This window comes from Rhipicephalus sanguineus, chromosome 8, assembly GCF_013339695.2.
Source record: "Rhipicephalus sanguineus isolate Rsan-2018 chromosome 8, BIME_Rsan_1.4, whole genome shotgun sequence".
NCBI classification, from domain to species: domain Eukaryota; kingdom Metazoa; phylum Arthropoda; class Arachnida; order Ixodida; family Ixodidae; genus Rhipicephalus; species Rhipicephalus sanguineus.
Window position 1 is genome coordinate 30,735,804 of NC_051183.1, and position 21,876 is coordinate 30,757,679.

The 21,876-nt window shown below is 45.1% G+C and overlaps 2 protein-coding genes across 2 annotated transcripts in view; both read left to right on the plus strand.

Moving 5' to 3' along the window:
* Positions 1-21,876, plus strand: part of LOC119401630 (zonadhesin) — a 297,434-nt gene that overhangs the window by 209,943 nt on the left and 65,615 nt on the right. The window lies entirely within an intron of this gene.
* LOC119401639 (zonadhesin) lies at positions 701-20,980 on the plus strand. The gene is made up of 5 exons (XM_037668547.2): positions 701-716; positions 6,097-6,302; positions 12,981-13,140; positions 17,882-18,197; positions 20,553-20,980. The coding sequence occupies exons 2-5, from the start codon at positions 6,252-6,254 to the stop codon at positions 20,830-20,832; spliced, it is 807 nt and encodes a 268-aa protein (XP_037524475.1). The 5' UTR covers positions 701-716; positions 6,097-6,251; the 3' UTR covers positions 20,833-20,980.

Consider the following 21,876-nt stretch of genomic DNA (forward strand, 5'->3'; position numbering starts at 1 on the left):
TGCCTGCATTGAAATGCGGCAGCCGCGGCCGGGATTCGTTCCCGCGACCTTTGGGTGAGCCGTCACGCACGATAACCACTGTTCTACCGCGGTCGGTCATTCTAGAACCCTATCTACGCAGCAGTGGCAACAAGACGGGTACGCATTGTCTCAAAATACCCTACTGCAGCCGTTGGGGTTCAGTTTCCTACACAAGGAGGTGTCATCAGTGATCGATTACGTTTCCTTAGCTTTGCCCTACAATACTGGGTACGTATGCTACAGCAACTCACGCGACAATGCCCGTTTTAATAATAGAACGTAAACAATTTCACAGCACGGCTACTTCGTGCGCACGTAGAAATTTACGGAAACGTTTGAAATGTTCTTGAGGTCATGCTTATTGCTCTAAATCCCACGTATAAAAACAGGTTAAAAATAATGAATGCTTTGGTTTCCTGAAAAAAAGATATTTGATTTCAATATGCTATTGTTTTTGATAGTGTGGTGTTATGCTGTGCGTCGATATATTGAGAAAGTTATATTTTCTAGAGATACCTTACTTGTTTTCGCGTTGTGTTGCCGAGGCGTCGCGAGTATAAAAGAAATCTCTTCACGGCAGCGTTTCACCAAGGCCAGCGCATCTAGGAGTAGGAGTCAATCAGCTTGAGATATGCCAAACACCGGCGTGGGACTCCTCTTCCTTTGCGCCCTCTATCTTTTCTTGGAATGTTCAAGTAAGTAAAATCCGGAACATATACTTTTATCGTGCCGATATTGTAAGGCACGATAAAAGGCACGTCTTTGGCCTTACAATAGTTAGACGGGAGTGTACTGAGACGTACAAATTTGTACATGGTCTCAACCGTGTTGAGAGGTGTACATACTTGTACATCTTCCCAACTGCGTTGTGAACATATACAAATTTCTTCGCAACTCTTCGTAACATCCCAGTGAATGCTCAGCAACATCGCACCTCTCATATCAAGCATACATGTAATATTACGGCCCTAAGTTAGAGAGTAATGACACTACATAGAATTATTCACAAATGATATTGTGTATTGCGTTTGTTAATATGTCACAGTTTGAAAGAACAGGAACGAGAGATGGTCATGGCCCAAATCTAGCCAAAATAAGTAGGCCTTACCAACTAGGGCGCAGACTGCGCTTGCGCAGGATAAAACTTTATTCTATCTCTGACGAAGGCTGTGCCACGGCAGAAGCATTCAAAAAGTGATGCAGTCCGCGTGATTGTGCTCCGACACTGAAGAGTTTCATATCCGACTAACTCCTACAAAGTTGATAGAAATTTTCTTTATTCAGCATTAACGAATCGTTACCAAAAGAAAAAAATCCAACAGAAGGAATCAGTGTTTAATTTGTGACTGTTAACAAGAGCCGAGCAGGAATAATGCACCGCAACTATGCCATATTTTTTTTTTTATTTCTGGTGGTGGTCATAATTAGGAATAGCTGGTATAAAAGCAAAAGTAAACAAGCGAGTTGACGACAGTCTTACCATAAGGAATACCAGAAACCTTTATCCAATTACAAACTGAATCTGTGATTACGCAATAACTTTACGTGGCGGCCAAATAGGCACGAAGAATATAGACGTTGCTACTGCTGCGGTAAATTGAATTCTATCGGATAATAGACAATTATTCGGTAACGAAATATGTTCGTGCTCCGTCGGTAAGAAATAATAAATTCTTCACTTGAGTCTATCAGTCCTGGCCTTGGACAAATTGCACAATCACAGAGGCAGAATATCAGTTATCTGCTACAACAGCCGAAGCAGCTGCCACTAAATGTCACAAAGGATGACAGAATAAAATCATGGATTTCTACAAAGCGTTTCTCTTAATGGCCAACTGAACTGTGAGGATTTAGGGATGTTGAAGTATTTCGTGTACATCTTGAGATTACCGTTATTCTTCTTGTTCTTGTCTTCTTCTTCTTATTATTATTATTTACGTTTGCATTTGCATTGGATGTGTATAAACAAAACACGAGGACACAGAGTAAATAGGGAGGGAGCAAGCTGAGGATTGACACCAAGAGGGGTACAAAGCGCACCTACTGTTTGGGAGGAGGTAATAGATAGATGAAATAAAGATAGAAGGAAAGAAAAAGCAACGGAAATAGCAAAGTGAAAAAAATAACGCAGAAAGAGACAGAAATAAGTAGCAAGACGCAAAAAATGTCGATTAATACGGGGAAAGTAATCAAGAAGATGAGTTGGGCTGGTTGGCAGCCGTTCATGTTTAAAATTTTCTTTGCAGCGCATCTTCGGTGCACTTGAAACTAATTTTTAAGCATAAAAGTTTGCGAGGCTCCACGAACTTTGTCAATTAAGGAACATAGACTCATCTTGACATCATGCAGGTGCGCATAGTGCAAGGGCACAAGACTCTACATGGAACCAATCGGATCCCCACTGGCAATAAGGAGATGCTTGGTTCATAAAATATCTTAACGAATGCAGACACAGATTCTTTATGCAAAAATGCTCACGTAATATACATGGTAGCGGGAGCACCTCCAGCACAACGTCAAATCATGCATGCTTTTACACTTATGCATCACAGTGTTTCAGTAGTAATAATTGTTAAGGTTTAACGTCGCAAAACCACGATATGATTATGAGGGACGCCGTAATGGAGGGTTCTGGAAAATTCGACTCCCTGGGGTTCTTTAACGTGCACCTGAACTAAGCACACGGGCCTCAACCATTTCCGCCTCCATCGAAAATGCGGCCGGCGCGGCCGGGATTTAATCCCGCGATCTGCGGGTCAGCAGTCGAGTACCATAACTACTAGACTACCGTGGCCGGTCACAGTTTTAAAGACGATAGTCTTTCTTGGGGAACTTAAACGCAGAAAGTTTGGTCTGTCTGTCTGTCTGTCTTTCTTTTTGTCTGTCTGTCACCCGATTCAGACACCGGGCCAAAGTTTAACCACTTGCGTAACGCCCAGCCATCTTGAACTGGTAGCGCCGTTCATACTTGTGAACATTGCCGATCAAAAAGCAAATGTTACGGATATCGGAGGCACAACATCAATACGCAAGTATTAGGTGATGTGTTCCTTTACTAGAAAATACATAGATACGTAATCGTAAAGACCCTATACCTGGCGACAACTTTCTGTGGCAGCACAGCCAAGGCTACGCAACCGAACCACGCACTTTTTTACTCCGCTTCTCTACGTAGTCCGCGAACGCTACCTTTTACAGAATACGTAGCATAAAAGAAAATATAAAAAGAAAAGAAACAGGTATTACGCTCAAGATTGCTTGCGTTGAAAGTAAGAATGATAATCCCGCAAAGGATTTGCGATTTTTTCTCTTTCGAGTTTTCAGGTTTTCTGGTGTCCCTTTCACGTTTTCCGTCCCCACTAAACAACGATGGCGTCGCTCGGCTGCAACAGGTGCACATCGAAGCTTGCAAGTGAGCATAAGCGCGTGTTCGTTAGGTGATCTGTGTTCATCGACCAGAAAGAAACGAAGACAGCGGTGCGTTGTGAATACTTTTGTTGATTTACCCGTACTATCACCGAAAAAGAACTGTGCAAGTGATACAACCAACGCAAGCGTCTGTCATCGCGATAGCTTCCTTGACAGTGACGTCGGCGACCTGCAAGTCTTCAGCAAGAAGAGCCGCTTGAAAGCAAAACTGCGATTGGAAACAGTACGTAAAGTGACCCATTTCATAAAATGCGTTGCATACATGGTCGGTATTTCGGTTGCGTACTATTACTGATACAGTCGCACCGAAGATTGCGTCTAACACCGTGCCCGTCGGCGTCTACGGCGGGAGGCGTTTTGGCGTTTTGAATGCGAGCAATTTACGGTGACAAAATCACCCATGCACAGCTTTGCCTCGGCAATAGACACGCTCATGTCTATTATGCGACTGACAGCGTGATTTTCAATTTGCAAAAAAAAAACAAAAACATTCTTGACCACGCGAGTAAGGAATGCGTTTCACCCGTTTGTATAATCGCACACGTGAGACGCCCGCTCCTGACTGGTCGTGGCCAAGATATCTGCTGCCTTTCGATGCCTTCGTGTCCCCTGACAAAATAACGTGAGCGTCTCCAGAAAGTTATAGCGTCTCCAAATGTAGGAAAACGACGATGTCGACCCTGTGTGCACCGAAATTCAGAAAATGGCTTGTTACCTTTGCGTAAGATTTCCAATTGCGCAGTAACTGCTGGGCCGTGGCTTTTTTTTTTTCTTTGAAAAGTAAACCCGACCGCTTTAATAAAGCTGATTTCGGCGTTCCTTCGTAATACAAAATGTTCTATCGCTTTCCCAAAAAAATAAATGTAAATAATACTAAATGGTGCTCGCTTTGCACGTGGACTTGAACCGCTAGCACCTTAGCGTTATATAATTTGATTTGCAGAAGAGCTCAGCAACGATTCCAGGTATTTGTGCTGCATGCTTAAGCGTATCAAGTCATGTGATAGATTTCGACTACATCTGTGAATAAACTATCTGCATAAATTCCCAAATAACATCATGAGCCATGAATACTCGTAAGGAAATGCACATGTTGTATGCGCTCGCGAAACCAAAACCGAAATCGCCCACGAACGGACTACTTGGCGTAGTAACACATGTGCAGAAGCTCCGCCCACGTAGCCTTCGCTGTGCTGCCACAGAAAGTTGTCGCCAGGCATAGTGTTTCTTAGGCTGCGCTGCAAATGCGACGCTATGAGCCAGATGCTGCGATTCAACATATAGGAGGAGGACTCATATAGTACGGCCGGCAGAAGACTATCGTCTTTCGACGACATTTGCAGCGAAGTATGCAGATACGCGGCCAACTTTTCAGTGGCCATACTTATGGGCGCGAATTTTCCACGCTCATTCGCAGGTGCCCGTCACCAATGCGGCGCTTTGGAGAGGCCAGTATGGTATCCCGTTAGGGATGTTTTCTGCAAGCCATGGGTCGCATTGCCGACAAAGTTGTCTAAGGAGCGTCACTGCATCTGCAAAGAAGGTTACTTGAGGAATGTCTGGGGACACTGTATTAAAAGAAATGAATGCAATAAGTGTATGTATACACGCAACGCGGACTACAACCAGTGCTCGTCAGCCTGCCCTCTTGTCTGTGGACAACGTCCCCCAGCTGTCTGCACGTTGCAATGCGTGATTGGCTGCACCTGTGCTCCTGGATACGTTCTGTGAGTGCTTCAACCGCTTTCTGCGTATGATAAACACGCTAGTTTTGAGGAAGTTATGCGCCCAGCATCGCACAAAATGACTTTATTTATTGCTAAACCGCGAGCTGGTAAATCGTGCTTGAGCGAGGTTCCCGAATAATCTTACGAAATCTGTCATCCAATTAGGTACCACTTATTGCATTATCGCACATTGCAAGCATTAATCTTATTGTATTAGCCCTCATCAGGGGTAACGGAATAGCGCTAGGTTTTGTTCGGGGGAGTCATCATATCTTCACAAAATTCTTAGCGTACGCTTAGGCCTTCGTTCAAATGACTAATGAAATTTATAGCTGATGACCATCTGATTGATTGTTACTTGTAAAAGGTGCCACATCCTGATTGATGATGGGCATTGCACCTTCGCTGCCATTTCTAGGATAATAAGAGAGCCGAGCGCACAGAGCGTGCGTGCTAAAGTTGTGTTGCTTGAGCAGTAACTGTGAACTTTGATCACAAGGGCGTGGTCGCTACCTGTGACGCGCGCGCTATCTCAGCAGAAATCAAAAAAGCGCCTGCTTACTTCGCGTTGAGACGACAGACATCACGAAAATCACTTCGCTCCCTGAAGTGGTCGTGTTCCCTTGTAGTTCGTTGCAAATTTCACTGTTTTGCTTCATTACATTATCTTCGCCGCACAATTTAAGCAATTGTGTTGGTAGTTTGAAGACACTCATTTCTTTTCAAGTATATTTCTAAGCCTGTTTTACTTGCTCATGTTACTTATGATGGTGGCCATCCCGTATGCATCGGGTGAGTACCTCGTAGTGTCGTGAGCGGAAAAATTTCAGTTTAGTGAAATAAAACCTACGCCAGGTCAATGAACACGGGCCTTGTCCACTGTCCCAATGACCACCACCTTGCTAAGCTTTTGTTCCAGCGGCCCCTGGTTCAAGACCTATTGCGTTCCAGTCAGCACTTGTACTCCGAGCTGCCCACGTATAACTCCGTCTTCCAGACATGCACAACGACTTGTCCACAGACATGCGAGAACCCTTACTGGCAGAACTGTAAAATTAAGTGCCACAACGGTGAATGCGTTTGCCTGCCCAGATTCTACAAGAAACTCGTGCAGGAAAAGGAGAAGTGCGTACCCTAGAACAGATGCTCGTATCGAGAATAATAAACAAGAATACATGAAATTTCATGCAAGTTTTATTGGCCTTGTCGCATAGTACTACAAATAGATTAGATATTTTCAGAAACCCTAGAGCAGTTTTTCTAAAACTCCGACTTCGCTCCCACGCAGTCTAAACACGGGCTATTCTGGTTTGACAGTGGTGCTTGCGCTGCAGTTATTATTTGGAGAACTGTCGGGGCAAAATTTAAGTAAAAAACGGCATGGTATAATACCTTTGCATTTGACAAAACTGATGAAGTAATCGATTAATTATAGAAAGCACCAAATTTGTATGATAGAGATTTGTTGACTGGTGCGTATATTCTTCGTTCCTGTAGCGGAAACTGTAACTAACGTAGCAGAGTGCCAAGTCGGGCTGGTTCGTGGACGTTCATCGTAAAGGCAGTGTTTGTTAGCGCAGTTAAAGAGCATTCAGGATAACCGTGGCTTAACAAAATAGTTGCATTTTCAAATTTATGTCCAAGGAGTATGAATAGGACCGAAAGTAACATGAGCGTTAGCTGGCAACAGAGAAGGAGACGAGCGCAACATCTCATTTTTTTTAAATTCACTCTCGTGTTCTCAGCACCGCTTAATATTAAAGTACATAGGGCTGACGTTTTAACGTCGATTTAATGGTGACACAAGAGGACCTGGCAGCCATGTTAAACAATGCCGTGCAGCTTTTAATATTCTAAAAGCGCTTTCTGCCTGAAGGGAGCAACGTTAATCCAATAAAAGTAGTCAGCGAAGGTCGATATCCCTTACCTCGACGACTAGGTGTATGCGCTTGTAGATGAATAATGCATTTTATCCAAGGCATATTTCTAGAGCAGCTGAACATAAGAGGAGCTTGCTAAAGTACTTATCGCACGAAGGTAGATAAAGGTAGGACGTTTATGGTGATTCGACGGTGATAACTCTAAATTGTTCGTCTCTGATATTGTCGGTATCTTCTAACCAAATAGCGGCCGGGAGTCGGGACACCTAATAAACACACGTCGACGAAAACAACGTCCATTTGAATAAAACTTTCAACAGTCTGTTCGTACTTTGTAGGGGTGTTATTTGGCCTATGTAAAACCATAAAAGGAAGACAGCAGAAGGAAGACAGTTAAAATACCAACAAACACATGGCTTACATAGTTATTCGTCCTGTTACAGAATAGCCCATTTATCGGGGAACAAAACGCCCGTTTTCAAGCGCAGATACTCGCACAACGTGCACAAGATATCCATTTTAAGATGTCTGCGCTGCAGTTGTAACGTCTCTTGCCTATTAAATGCGAAGCATTTCTTAGCGAACCTCTGGCACTTTGGGCGTTTCTATCTACGTATCTATCTATCTATCTATCTATCTATCTATCTATCTAGCCGCCTACGTCTGGGTGCTCTCATGATCGCCTCCTTAACTTGGTGTAGACCGAAATTTGGATGGGGGGGTAAGAGGATTTCACGAATATGACTGCCGGGTCATGACATGAATAACGTTAAAATCCTGCCGCGTACGTCGTCAAACCCTTTCCACTAGACACGTGTGGCACATACCCGTTTACCACGGACCGCGGTGTACGGGTATGAGCCACAGGTGATTGACAATTTATATCTACCCAGGAAGGGTGACAACAGACTTTGGTAACTTAAATGGTAGAGCGTTAAGGAAAACCAACATCGGCAGCGTTGACTCAACGAATGGAAAGAATGAAAATTAGGATCCCAGCAGGAATCGAACCCAAGCATTCAGCGTGGCAATCAGGTATTCTACCACTGAGCCACGCCAGGTCTGTAAAGTGGTTTGGGAAAACAGCCTACGCAGGCGTAATATCGGTGCAACGTCAATTGTGGCTGTGGTGCTGGCTATCTAATTTTACAAGAAAGCAATAAACACTGCATGATACCCCTACGATGTGTACTCCTACGATACAGGCGTCATATCAGATTAACGTCTGTAGTTGCAGTGTTGGCTCCGCTTTTATAGCAGTCTAATAAACTATATGGTTTATTTCTATTATTCAGCAAGCTATATTAAAGCATTGCTCGACCCCGGAGGATTACATAAACGAAAGTTACGTATGATATTCACATCATCGCACCGTAAAGTGCACTTAGACCGCCAGAACGACGCAGCATTTCTTACGATCTTCATTTCTTACGAGGCTGTGCGATGGCCTCATGCTGAGCGAGGACGATGCCAGATTGACTGACAGCCGCTTGGTAAACTAGGCTACGTAGGCCACATACGACCAGGTATAGTCTACGAATACGACAAACACCATCCACTGATGTTGGTCTACGTATCACTATCCAGGCCTACCAGCCTCGACGGCCTATACCTCACCAACGCGAAGGGTGGCTTCAGGTTCCGACACGTCGCCGGCTCTGTCCACAGACAATTTGTCGACACAATGCCCGAGGCATCCACAAATTCCAACAGCTCTACTGTACCACATACTTCACTACACATGGACCCCTCGTCACCACGATCACGACCGAATCCTATAACAATTCATGACCAGCTGCTGGTGCTCACTGATCACGGTGATGATGCCCTTGTTCAAGAACTGTCAAGAACTTCTTTAACACATGCACACGGGTTCGTGAATCATGCGTGCGTTTTCGGGACACGTATAAGCACTACATATCAGCTTACCGCTTCTGGTGTTGGTAATACCCACGTTGCCATTAGCAGCGTTACTGAACCGTAAACAACTGGTTATATAACACATATGAGGCTCTTCAACATATATATGTGTGTGCGTATAAAATTTATACATATATTTAGCGTCACTTTATAACGTGTCGCTATGTAAAAAACTTACGCCACAGTCATCTACCCGCCGCATGCTTCGCATAATATCGACTCCCACGGTACATGAGATCTGCCGAATTTTTCTATGTTAAGACAAAAATACCGAAAAAAGTACCTTTGCTTTTGCGCATTCAGTTTCTCATAGACACTGACTTGGCGGACATGCATAGGTGACTTGAGCGCTTTTGGGTCAAATGAAAATAATTCCGGATATATCATGACGTACGTAGAACAATCAGCTGCCGTAGTTCGGCCGGTTATATCGCTTTATGGTATAACCTTTGGGCTATAAATGGAATATAAAGGCAATGAAAGAAGAACTAAAGAGCAGCCAATCTCTGTGCATAATGAGTACGACAGCGAGCGTCAACAATTCTAGAAACAACACATAAACGTCTCTGCCCCAACGTGAGAGGCGCCCTCTACACCTAGCTGTTAGCCGGGTGTCCTTCAGGACCCCTTTTTGGGAAAATAGAGATTCACCACCAGCACCACCTAAACTACTCTTCCAATGCTTCTTCGGGAGTGTGCTTGAAATAAGTTTCGTTTGAAAGTGCGTTGTAGCCAAACGCATAGCGCCATTGAGTTTGCTTTCCAACCAGAAGAGGTTTCATCAAATTAACCGCCACCCACGGAGGTTTAGTGTTAATGGTGCTCGACTGCTGACCCGAAGATCGCGGGATCGAATCCCGGCCGCGAAGGCCGCATTCTCGATGGAGGCTTAAATGCATGAGGCCCGTGTACTTCGATATAAGTGCCCGTTAATGAACCCCAGGTGGTAGAAAGTTCCGGAGCCCTCCACTACGGCATCCCTCATAATCATTTTTTGGTTTTTTGACGTTAACCCCGAACAATTATTATTATTATTACGTCATCCGAGCATCGAGTCTATAAGTTCGCACTATATGACACGATGCTTATAATAATTTCTGGCGTTTTTGCGCTCCAAAAGAACGATGTGGTTATGAGTGACGCCGTAGTGGAAGGCTCTGGAAATTTCGACCACCTAGGATTCTTTAATCTGCGCCTAAATCGAAGTACACGGGCCTCCAACATTCTGCCTCCATCGAAATGTGGCAACCGTGGCCGGAATCTGATCTCGTGACCTTGGGGTCAGCTGTAGAGCGCCATAACCACTAGACCACCACGGCGGTTATTAACGTACGATACCTACACTACAGCAACTTACGTGGCAATTTCGCCATGCGTCGTCGCCGTCACAACCACGTAAAATATACCACTTTAATAACAGAATTCTAAACAATGTTAGACCATGGCTGCTTCGTACGCACATTGAAAATGGCTGAGAAAAAAAAAGTCCTGACCAGTTCTGGAGATCATGCCTATTGTTCTTGAGATCCGCTTGAGAAAATCTGGGCTCTGGTAGAGGAACGCCTCAGTTTAATCGAAAAGTTGGGCTATTGTTTTTACATTCTCCATTGTCATGGATCACAAAAATCTAGAAAGCTAGCTTTGCCCGCGTTACTAAACTTGGTGTCGTTTAGCGTTGCTCATAATTGCTGACGCAGCTTCTGCGAAACAAACGTGGATGCATATATGGGAATAAATCAGGCAAACAGCACACGTATCTCCGCCGTCATTTCTATACGATGTATACCACTTTCTCTCTTTAAAACATTTGCGCAGTTCAAGTCTAGAGACTATACAAAAAAACACGGTTAAATATGAGGAGACATACTGTACATATAACTACATAATAGACTGCGACATCCCTCTCAGACGTCCTGTATGCTTTGTACGGCTAAAAATGTGACACTATAAGAGTGTTCGAGAGTTTCCATAATCTTACATGTAACGAAAGATTTTCAAGCTAGAAGAAGGCGGTAGACAAGGAATGGAGGTCCTAGAAACAGATTATGGTTCGTGTGCCGTTGCCCATTGGCTATGTTGTGCTTGTTATGCGAGTTGGTGTACTGCTGCTTCGCTAATGCATTCTGTGCATCCTTAATCAGGTCCTGATTAAATGCAGGCTATATACAGGAAACCAGACGAAATATATTCGGTTTCCTGGTTATATTGTTACGTGAATGACGACTCGGTAGACTAGACCGTAGACTATTTACACGATATATTTTCTACCGCTTTAAGCGGGACTTGATTGATAGTGTAGACATATTGTTCAGCGATTGCTACTCATTGACTGTGTTTCAATGTCTCTGGCGCCACTTAAGGGTGTTTTATACGTAACAGATCAGGTAGTTATGACTGCCAAGCACATTTGCCATAGATTGCGCTCGCAAACTGTAATACTTTTTTCTACAGTAGAAGCATTGCTTTGCTGCGCTGCAGTCCACTCAAAATTTTTGTTCGCGCGTGAAATATGGATTGTTGCATTGTTAAATAAATATTATTTTAGAACAGACAAAAGAGAGAAGAGCTTGCTAAAAGAAGCGTGGAGCTCTAGCCCTATTTACAGCTCCACGGCTACTCCTAGACACATGAAACTTAAATGGGGCTTTAAGAACTACCCTGTAGCGACTGTGTTTACGCGATATCGTTAAATAGCTCGTTTCGCAGAAATTACGGTGTCGGCGTCGTTGGTTGCGAGCCGAAAACCAGCGTTGTCCGCTACCGAAAAACCGAGAAAGATTCCAGAAAGGTGCAAATAAAACAAATAATAAAAATCGGTTCAAGTGAGAATTGAGCCCAGGCCTTCCGCGTGGCAAGCAGGTGTTTTACCACAAAGCCACGTCATTGTTTGAAACTGCATCGAAAACAAAAACACTATACGAATTTCATGCAGTGGGAGGAGTCTCTTTAATGCATGTAATATTACGTGGCAGAAGCGTAGAATCGCGCCAGGCGTCAAAACATATCAATTGCACAACGAGTGGGTGTTTTAAAGGCGCACACATGGCGATGCGCCCAGCCTTATTTAGTCGTCATCAACAACAAAGGCATCAACAAATGAGGAGCTAAGCAGGTTCACGCGTTGCATTACCGACGCGTTGTGGGCCTTCGATGATTCGCAAGCGGAAGAATTATGCATGTAGTGGGCAATTCACAGCTGTACTTGCAGTAGGCGTTCCAGGATAGCTTGAAACGCCCAATGTTACGCGCACAGACGTTCGTTTCCTTGCGGTACGGCTGAGGCATCCATCGAGAAGAGAAGCGAGGCTAGCAAGTGAGAGACCGATGCGGACGGGTTCCGATTACGCTGGAGCCTGTAGCGTTTCAAATTTTTAGAATTTCCATCCGAGTTCTTCATTGCTTTGAAATTTTTGATATTCATGGTTGTTTTAGTCTTGTTAACCACAGTAAGTCCGCCGTAGTAAGGTGAGTGAAAGAAAGTTACTAAAAACAGAGTAGCTCATAATTCCAAGCATGGATGCTGTCTGCAAAATGCCTCAGTAACGCTTAATACACTCGCCACAAGATTACAATTCAAGCCTTCTTCTTTTTCCTGTCCACCATATTTTGCGCCTAAATGTTCTTCAAACTTATTACAATTTAATAAGAAGTGTCATCTCCGTATCAGTCCTAAACACCTTGCCGGACTGATATCATAGCTGCTGGTGAAGAATGCCTCAGCTCTAACGTTATCTTTACGTCAACCAAGCAAACGAAAAAAAAACACAAGAAAACGCGCTTCTCTACGAACAACGCATTGTTCACACTGGTATATCATTCCTCGCACAGAACCTTTAAATGCTGAGACCGTCGAAGTATTGGGCCAAGCAGACTTTGCCAGTTTTGCTCAGTTCGCAGCCATGAACCGGCAATATATGTAGAAGAGCATATGTATAACACAAAAAGCAACACTGCGTGCGTAAGCTAAAGCTTCCTCGCGCTATACCGATCGTTTTTCTTTCAGACAATACAAATAGAGTATGTAGCTTCGGAAAGCCTGCCAGAGGGAAGCGAAATCACCGAGTGTCGACTTTGCACCGGCCAGGAATATATTACTAAAATGCACAGGGAAGTGTTTGTGCTCCTGGTCATCGGGATTACCTTTGTAGGAGTCCACTCGCAGGGTAAGGTTGCGATACGTCTCTTTTGTATTATTTGCCTAAACAATGCCGATGTCCTTGTGATGCTGTAGCTGGATTGTATTAGCCCTCTATAGAAATGCTGTAAAGAATTTTTTTTTTGATGGCAGCATCAAACCAAGCACTCCCGAATTGCAGTTTTCAGTAGCAAGAACTACATCCGACAGGCAAACGTTCAACATGATTTTATAAGCGCAGTGGATGTACGCAAGCATAGAGGACAGGAAATTGATTTTGTGGACTGATAATTGGCTACAAAATTCATTCCCACATTTCCCTCACATTTCTTGAGTTAAATCCTTCTGACGCCACCTGTGAAGAACTGTCTGCAAGTACGTCAGATCGGTAAAATGTTATTCTAAGGCACTCGATATTATATTGCAATAAAATGGTGTCGTAATATGCTCGTTTATGTGTGTTATAGTGATCGTTCCTAAATACTTTGTATTTAAATATATATTTATTCTGAAGCCATCCATGCTATGTTTTTTCATAAAGAGAATGAAATCTCAGGCTAGAAATATAGTGGACATTCGTTTTGAGTAGGTCCGTGTTGAACAAAGAAAACTTATAATTTTGACGTGGGTCGCCGGAAGCGGCACGTATAACGACTCGTCAAATATGGTAGTGCCTTCAGCAATGTAATCAGGTGCAACAGCACACTGCAAAATGAAGTTAAATGAAGACAAATTTAATATGCAGGAGATTCAATTCTTCCAAAACTCAATGTACCGTGCGCTTTCTTAGCCCCTATTGGATACAAATAGCAAAAACAAGTGGTGTACACAATTGTGTACATGGCGTCTCAGAGGATTAAGCCTCTTTCATTTGCCCATTTGTAGACTTTAGCTTTGCTCTGTCAAGACGGGCTGTCAGCAAACGACTGTATCATCCGAAATAGAGGATATCATTGCTTCTTCTCTGCGTGACACAACCAGACAGGTTAACCTACCGATGCAGAGATCAGCAATCGACTCCCAATACGAGGCCCTTCGTGCAATCCGTCGCCGCGCGGAACGACGACACAGAAGAACGAAATCCCCGTCAGACCTCTCCGCCTGTCGCCGAGCTCAACGACACGTTCTTCGGCATCTCGACAAGATTGACAGGCAGCGGTGGAGGACATTCTGCGGATCTCTCGACCCAAGGCAACCTCTATCTAAGATCTGGCGGGTGGTACGAAGTTTGCAGACAATTCCCCAACAAAGTCAACCATTCCGAGCCGTGGCTCTACATCAAGGTCGGGGAGCAATTGACATAGCCGGAGACTACTGCAGCCTTATCGCGGCCACCACTGATGCTGTGATTGAGACTCTTACCACCATAGCGCCCCCATCGTCTGATGAGCGCCTCGATGTGCCTTTCACAATGCATGAGCTTGAGGCTGCCATTTCTGTTTCCCGACGCTCATCGGCACCAGGACCTGACGGAATCACGTACGCTGCACTCCGCCATCTTGGTACAGAAGCACGACATATCCTGCTCTCCCACTATAACAACTCGTGGGAGTCGGGACATGTCCCAGCTAAATGGAAATGCAGTCGCATTATTGCGTTGCTCAAACCAGGGAAGTGTCCTCATGCCCTTTCCTCCTACAGACCGATCGCCTTAGCCAGCTGCGTCGGGAAAGTAATGGAAATGATGGTGCTGTCAAGATTAGAGTGGCTTCTAGAAAGCAATAATTGCTTTCCTGCATTTATGAACGGCTTTAGAAGAGGACGATCTGCAGTCGACGGTGTGGTCGACTTGATCTCAAATGTTGAAGAGGAAAGAAACCGACGCAGACTTGTAGCGGCCGTCTTCCTAGACATTAAGGGCGCCTACGATAATGTGCTGCATTATGCGATCCTTGACGCACTGGAAGATTTAGACGTCGGCGGACGACTGTACGCCTGGATCGTAAGTTACCTTAGTGACCGTACCATTTACATGACGACAAGCGACGGAGACACCGATCTACATACTATTCACCGTGGTGTTCCCCAAGGGGGAGTTCTCAGCCCAATTCTGTTCAACGTTACTATGATTGGACTGGCAGCAGAACTTCCCAGCACGGTAAAAGTCAGCGCATATGCGGATGACATATGCATATGGGCGTCCGGAGCTACTCGTCCGCAATTGCGTGCTCGACTTCAACGTGCAGTGACGTTAACAGCTAAATATCTACGGCGCCAGGGTCTCACTCTTTCCATTGACAAATGCGCAGTGCTTGCATTCACGCGCAAAGATATGTCAAGATACCCTATAACTATTAATGGAACGGCGATACCTACTGTAACGCACCACAAGTTCCTTGGGGTAATCATAGACAGGGATCTATCGTGGTCGAGACACGTCGCAGCACTGAAATCAAAATTGAAAAGTTTTGTTCTCGTTCTTCGGACTGTGGCAGGAGCAAGATGGGGCCCATCAGAATCGTCACTTCTTCAACTCTACAATGCGCTGTTTGTAGGATATATACGGTATAGCATGCCGGTGCTCTCAAACATGAGACCGAGCTGTGTGAACACGCTAGAAAGTATTCAAGCTCAAGGATTGCGAACATGCTTGGGCCTACCACGCTGCACGTCAACGAATGGAACCATCGCGGAAGCTCGGGCTTGTCCCATCAGTGTATACATGCACTGCGAGCCACTGCGAGTGCATCTTCGCCTCTTGACCCGACACAGGCAGCACCCGCTATCAGCACTCCGTGCCACCCACCCAAACTGCAGCTTTTCAAGAGCAATATCACGGCACGAAAACGTTCTACCATCAAGGTTTCTTCCCCGAGATTTCCTGGAACACCGCCGTGGGTCCTGCCTAAACCGCCTGTTAGCCTTGTGATTCCTGGGATTACGAAGAAGTCCCTAGTTTCGCCAATTGGCCTCAAACAACTGACCCTACATCACATTTATACAGCGTACGGCGGCACCATGCACGTGTACACCGATGGATCTACCACGCTATGTACCTCTGCTGCAGCCTTTGTCATCCCACAAATGGTTATAGCTCGACGGTACAAAATAGACCACAAGACCACATCAACTGCCGCAGAACTTGTTGCTATCCGGGAGGCAATAAGATTCATTTCTGGAGAGCAACCTCGTACATGGACAATATTCTGCGATGCGAAACCCGCTTTGCAAACCATTAATTGCGTCATGAGACAAGGTCCATACTATATTTTAGCCATAGAAATTATGGAGCTTCTTCACGTTGCTTCAACAAATGGCCACCTCGTCACCTTCCAATGGATTCCTGCCCACTGCGGCATAATGGGAAACGAAGACGCAGACGCAGAAGCTAAAGGAGCCTTGACCAGTGGCCCTGAAGTGCGCACTGCGTTTTCACGACCAGACACGAACGCCCTGCTTCGGTACGTAATGCGTGACCTCACACTTGAGCACTGGACGAAACCGGAGCGACGACACCGGCGATTACACAAATGGGACCCCGAAATGAGGTTCTGTATGCCTCGTAAATTAAAACGACACAACACAAGTATGATTCACCGAATTCGTCTTGGTGTGGCCTTCACAAGACGTTATGCACATATCATCGGCCGCAGTGACACCGGTCCCAAGTGTGATCACTGTCAAGTGCCAGAAACACTTGAGCACATATTTTGTACCTGCCCAGCATACGCACGCGAACGTCAAAAACTGATTTCCTCGACTGAAGGAGTGCATAATAGGCCATTAACTGATGAGGTTGTGTTGGGCCCATGGCCTGACGCCAACAGCACAACTGTGGTCATAAGAGCGGTTGCAGCTTTCCTACAAGCCACTGGACTGGATGCGCGGCTATAGCACTGCACCACCTAGACGGGACTGTACATACTCACCTCTCTTACTTACCATCGTCATCCATCATTCTTTTTTCTCCCCTTTCCCCACCCCCGGTGTAGAGTAGCAGGCTAGAGCATAATATCGCTCAGGCCGACCTCTCTGCCTTTCTACAAATAAACCTCTCTCTCTTTAGCTTTGCTCCGGGTATGATGCTTAAAATTTCATTAATAAGAGCTCTGGCATGCGTACGCTGCGGCAAAATCCGTTTTACTTATGCCTAGCCGTATTGTAACTCTGTTCAGTCAAGTGATATCTGCAAAGCTTCCGCATATATATCATTCATAATCACAATCATAGTGAATGTCGGTTTCATGACAGACATGATAAGCAGAAAGTCCCTCGAATAAGCTTTGAGAGGTTCTGTGTACCAGACGAAAAATGAGCGAATACACTGTACCAAACCTAAGAACGTCGTACTCTCTTTTTTCTTCCTTATTACACCGGGGTCTGCCTGATTCCTTTGCCACTACTGTATATATGACCTCACTGCATACACTTAATAAACACACTCGTGTATATGTATGCATGGCGAAACTGGAAACTTTCTTTCTGGAAGCTTTCTGGAAGCTTTCTGGAAGCTTTCAACTGGAAAGCTTTCTTTCTGGGCAATCCGTATAAACTTAGTGTGTGCGATAGAGTAACCGTAACATATTGCACTGTGTAAAAAACAGGAATAAAAAACAGGAGGAGCAATGGAATCCACTGCGAATGTCAAGGCAATTTAATGTGCGTCTGTAGCTGCCGAAGTTTTATTGTTAACCCTACAAATTGTTCCATGTCGCTTCCTTTTGGAACGATGCGTCCAAATATTCACTTTCTATTATGTGCTATCATAATCTGAATTGAAAGGCTTTGCAAGAAGTCTACGTCTAGAATGACACACGCTTCATTCACAGGTCGTAAACGAAAGTGCAGACCCAACGAAGAATTCCTGAGAGCTTACTTTCCCCGACAAGACGTCTTCTGCAGGCCCTGGCTCGCACTGCCTAGCGAAGTGCATAAGCTGCATTGGTGCGTTTGCAAAAAAGGTTACGTGCGCAATGCGTGGGGAGTGTGCATTAACATGACCGACTGCTTGAGCTGCAAGGAGAAACCATTCCAGGACTTCAATCACTGTGGTTCTAAGTGTCCTTTGACTTGCGGAAAACCAATACCAAAGGAGTGCTCGACCGAATGTGTCTCTGGATGCTCATGCAGCCCGGGCAGTGTTCTGTAAGTAGCCAGTTACATTCGCTTCATAAGAAAGGTGACTTATATATCGATTAATTTGGGGCACCCTGAAATGATCGCCACTTTTGTTTTCCTATTGAGGCACCTGATATCATCTATGCCTGAATGCTTCATAGTCTCTTCACATTATATAGTTCCCTGACGTTAATGACTAAACGCTAGGGGTAGTTGTGACAATAAAGAGGCTATTTTCTTAACGCATCATGTGGCCATGCCTAGATAATTTACAACTGAGGCATCTACTGTAGCTTCTTCTGCAACGCACATCGATAGCTGCAGCAAAACGTTTTGTGCCTCACTTGTTATCACTGGAGCAGTGCCAATCGTGTGCGCGCTTTTTTTAATATAGCAGTGCCAAGTGACCGAAATGCTTATTACTCATTAACGAATTTGTTTCCGTAAAATAACGATCGCCGACTATGTGTAGTGAAGGGGCGGAAGAAGCTACACTCGGGCGTGTGTTGCAGTGCACGTGATCTGCGTTCCTGTTGGGCCGGTGCTACTTCGACAGCAGAAGTCGTCAGCGCTTTATTAATAAATCGTCATACGACAGCTGAAATAAGAAAAAAAAGATGCTTCGGCTGGTTTTGTAAAAATACGCAGAGGCCGAGGCCATAATGATACCAAACATAGCAATACCGCATTTCAGGTCTCTGTGCTATAATTGGTTTTAAACCATAAACTGCAGCTTGTAACTAACGCGACGTAGCAGCTGCGGACGGGGCCAGCTTCCACAGCCACGCTAGCGTTACACAGAGGCTGCATGCAGAGGCATTGTGTTTTGGAGACTAACTTTCATGCACGTTCCAGGAACTAGCTTCACATACGTTGGCTTTAAAGAGCGACAGCGCTCATAGCCCACTGTTCTTGCTAGGACGGCGAAATACCAGAACGCTGCAGTGTGTTGACCTGGAAAGATTCCGGCACACGTCTCAAAGACCGCATGAGTGTGTCTAAAAAGTGATCGCTTGACAATACTGCCCAAAATTTATGGGGCAAAATCACATACACTGCGTCTCTTACAGAGTGACCTAAATAGGTTCAACGTTTTGTATAGAACATGGCTTCTTCAGCAACCGCTTTCACAGCCACGCGAGCTCTGCATATTTAACATGCACTGTAAAATGCCCAATATTGCCTGAAACCGGTTAGAGACAGGGATAAGCGCATGGCCACCGGAAATTCTGACAGGTGTCTAAAAAAAATGGTGAAGCTTGCATTAAGTCGCACAAGGCTTGAAAAAGCGAAACTGGATGAGTCTGAAGTCTAATCTGGCTGCTTCTAGGTCGTTGCTAGGCTTTAGCTAAGTTAGTGACGACTCGGATGTCCAAACTCCAAAACGGAGCGTTCGCACCTCTCATAAAACGACCCTTTCTTTCTGTGCTTTATCTCTCTCTTTGTGTGTTTCTCTTTCATTCTTTTTCCCTGTCTTTCTATATTTATATGTCTCTTTTATACGTATATATTTCCATTATTTCTCTCAGTTTTTCTGTCTTTCTTTCGATACTTTTCTTTCTCTCTCTCTCTCTATCAGTCAACCAGTGGTGAGTAGTGGGATGTGCCCAATTTCTGTGGCACATAACCTTTCATGATGATGATAATTTTCTGATAGGCCGTACAAATTACGGCAATCTTAAACAGCTTCGCTGTTAAAGTGCCGTAAAGAATGATAAGACGTCATGAGGCTGGCAGTTATTACTGACACCGTCAACAGTCAAACAAAGATAACGGTTTGACATGTTACCAAATGAGACAGAGCAGTTGGATTTTAGTGCATGCTGCAGGTGTTTTGTCAGCATCTTCCTAGGGTCCTTTTTCATACATACTTCGTGAAAAGGTGTGCAAATGTTGAATCATTCGCGAAAAATATCCGCGAATTACTCGCTGCAGGCAAGTCGCAGGGCATTCACCTTCACTAGCGGTTGTTTCCGCAAGCGGTGAAGGTAACCTCACTTTAACTACTATATTCACGTACAGGGGTCGTAAAAAGCTCGCAGACCGCGCTGCCATCTGGATTACATGGGGTCGCGGCCTGAGAACATTGGACGACCCCTGTACATACTGCCAGTATTTATTAGCCCAGGCTTATGTTGGGTGAAGAAGCCTAAATCATGCACAATGCGGGCAAGTGTTCCCAAATTATGGCAAACGCATGTTCGTATTATCTAACGTTGGTTATACACGGCTACTGCACGCCATACCATTATATCTGTGAAAACAATCTACTCCTGCCTTGGTCGTACGTTTGCCTGCAGTGTTCTGTATATATATAAAATATTCAGCGCTGATTATTCTGCAAATTGAGATAACATTTGTTACATCCCTTGTTTTACTCAGTCACCCATCGGATAACAAGACCTGCGTTCCCGGCTACCTGTGCCCACCACAGTGTCCGCGCTTCTCGAGTTTCCAGGTCTGCACGCCAGTCTGCGAAGCGACGTGTGATCAGCCTGAACCGCGTGAATGCCGCACAAAGTGCCACAGCGGCAAGTGCGTCTGCCTGCCCCGCTTTGTGAAGGTTGTGTGGAAAGAACAAGACTACTGCGTACCACCATTCGCATGTCCAAACGAGGAAGGAATGGGGGAGTCACCCTCTCCACCCCCTTTCTCTTTTTGAGATGATAGAACGTTTGATTTAAGTTGAGTAGTCACTCACGCAGCACGAATCACTTGTACGAATTGTCCGGGCACTATAGCTTTGTATGTGGGAAGAGAACGCACCTAAAGAGCTGTATACATTTATCGCGTAATAAAGCAAGTCAATAAGTTTTGACCCTCTAACGCGACAACAGCGGGCTCTTACAGCGAACGCCGCACTCATCTGAAGGACAACTTGTTTGCGAAGAAATTTTTCTCTTGCTACGTGCCCCTCGATGTACGTGCACGGTTGTTATGATGGCTCGTCGACAAAAAGACCCAGCGCTTATGCTGTTCACATCTAACGCTAACATTGTTCTTGTGTAGCTTTTGGCGTAGTTTTAAATCCTGCACTAAATTCAGGTCCACTACTGTGAAACCGGAGGAAGTGCGTAACGCAGGCACCCAGCGTTTCCCGTTGCGCTGTTATTCTCTGTCTATGAATGATCACTCGCAGACATTCGTAACGCCGGCGCCGGAGAAGTACCGGTTGGAGGAGGAATCCATCGTTCACTCGGCGAGGTAGTGGCGCCGTCTCCTGCGCAGAGCGGGAGTCAGCCGCGTGATTCGGAAGCGTTCTTAGCGATTTTAAGTTTATTATTGCGATTACTTCTTGGTTATTTCTGTTGATTATGTTATTTTAGGCCTCGTTCGTTTATTTTACCCGGCTTTGAGCATTGCTAGCCTTGTTTTAGGCCTGTATTGCCCACTCGATTTTGAGCGTGATCAGAGCTCACGAGATCTATGTATGGACGGAAAACCAGACCCATAAAGTGCTACGCACTTAGTAGTAAAGCCAGTACCACACAGTGAAAGCTGCAGAAACAGCGATGTGCTGTAGTGCCAACTCCTGCCGCCGCTCCCAGACGAGCGGGCTTCTTCCTCGGGCATACGAGAAGTGCTGCTTATCTTCGGAATGGGCGCTGCGCACTTAAACCTCTGCTCTTATACTTATAGCCGGCCGCCTCGTTTCCACTTAGCCTGCTATCGTCGCACCCAGCGCGGCCTCGCTTTGGTTGCCGCC

What these genes read in the sequence shown, in the direction of transcription:
- LOC119401639 (XM_037668547.2), top strand. Translation starts at nt 6,252, where the DNA reads ATGCGTTTGCCTGCCCAGATTCTACAAGAAACTCGTGCAGGAAAAGGA. An exon ending in CTCGTGCAGGAAAAGGAGAA is followed by an intron (nt 6,303 to 12,980) that starts GTGCGTACCCTA and finishes TTTTTCTTTCAG; the next exon opens with ACAATACAAATAGAGTATGT. An exon ending in TGCAGCCCGGGCAGTGTTCT is followed by an intron (nt 18,198 to 20,552) that starts GTAAGTAGCCAG and finishes TGTTTTACTCAG; the next exon opens with TCACCCATCGGATAACAAGA.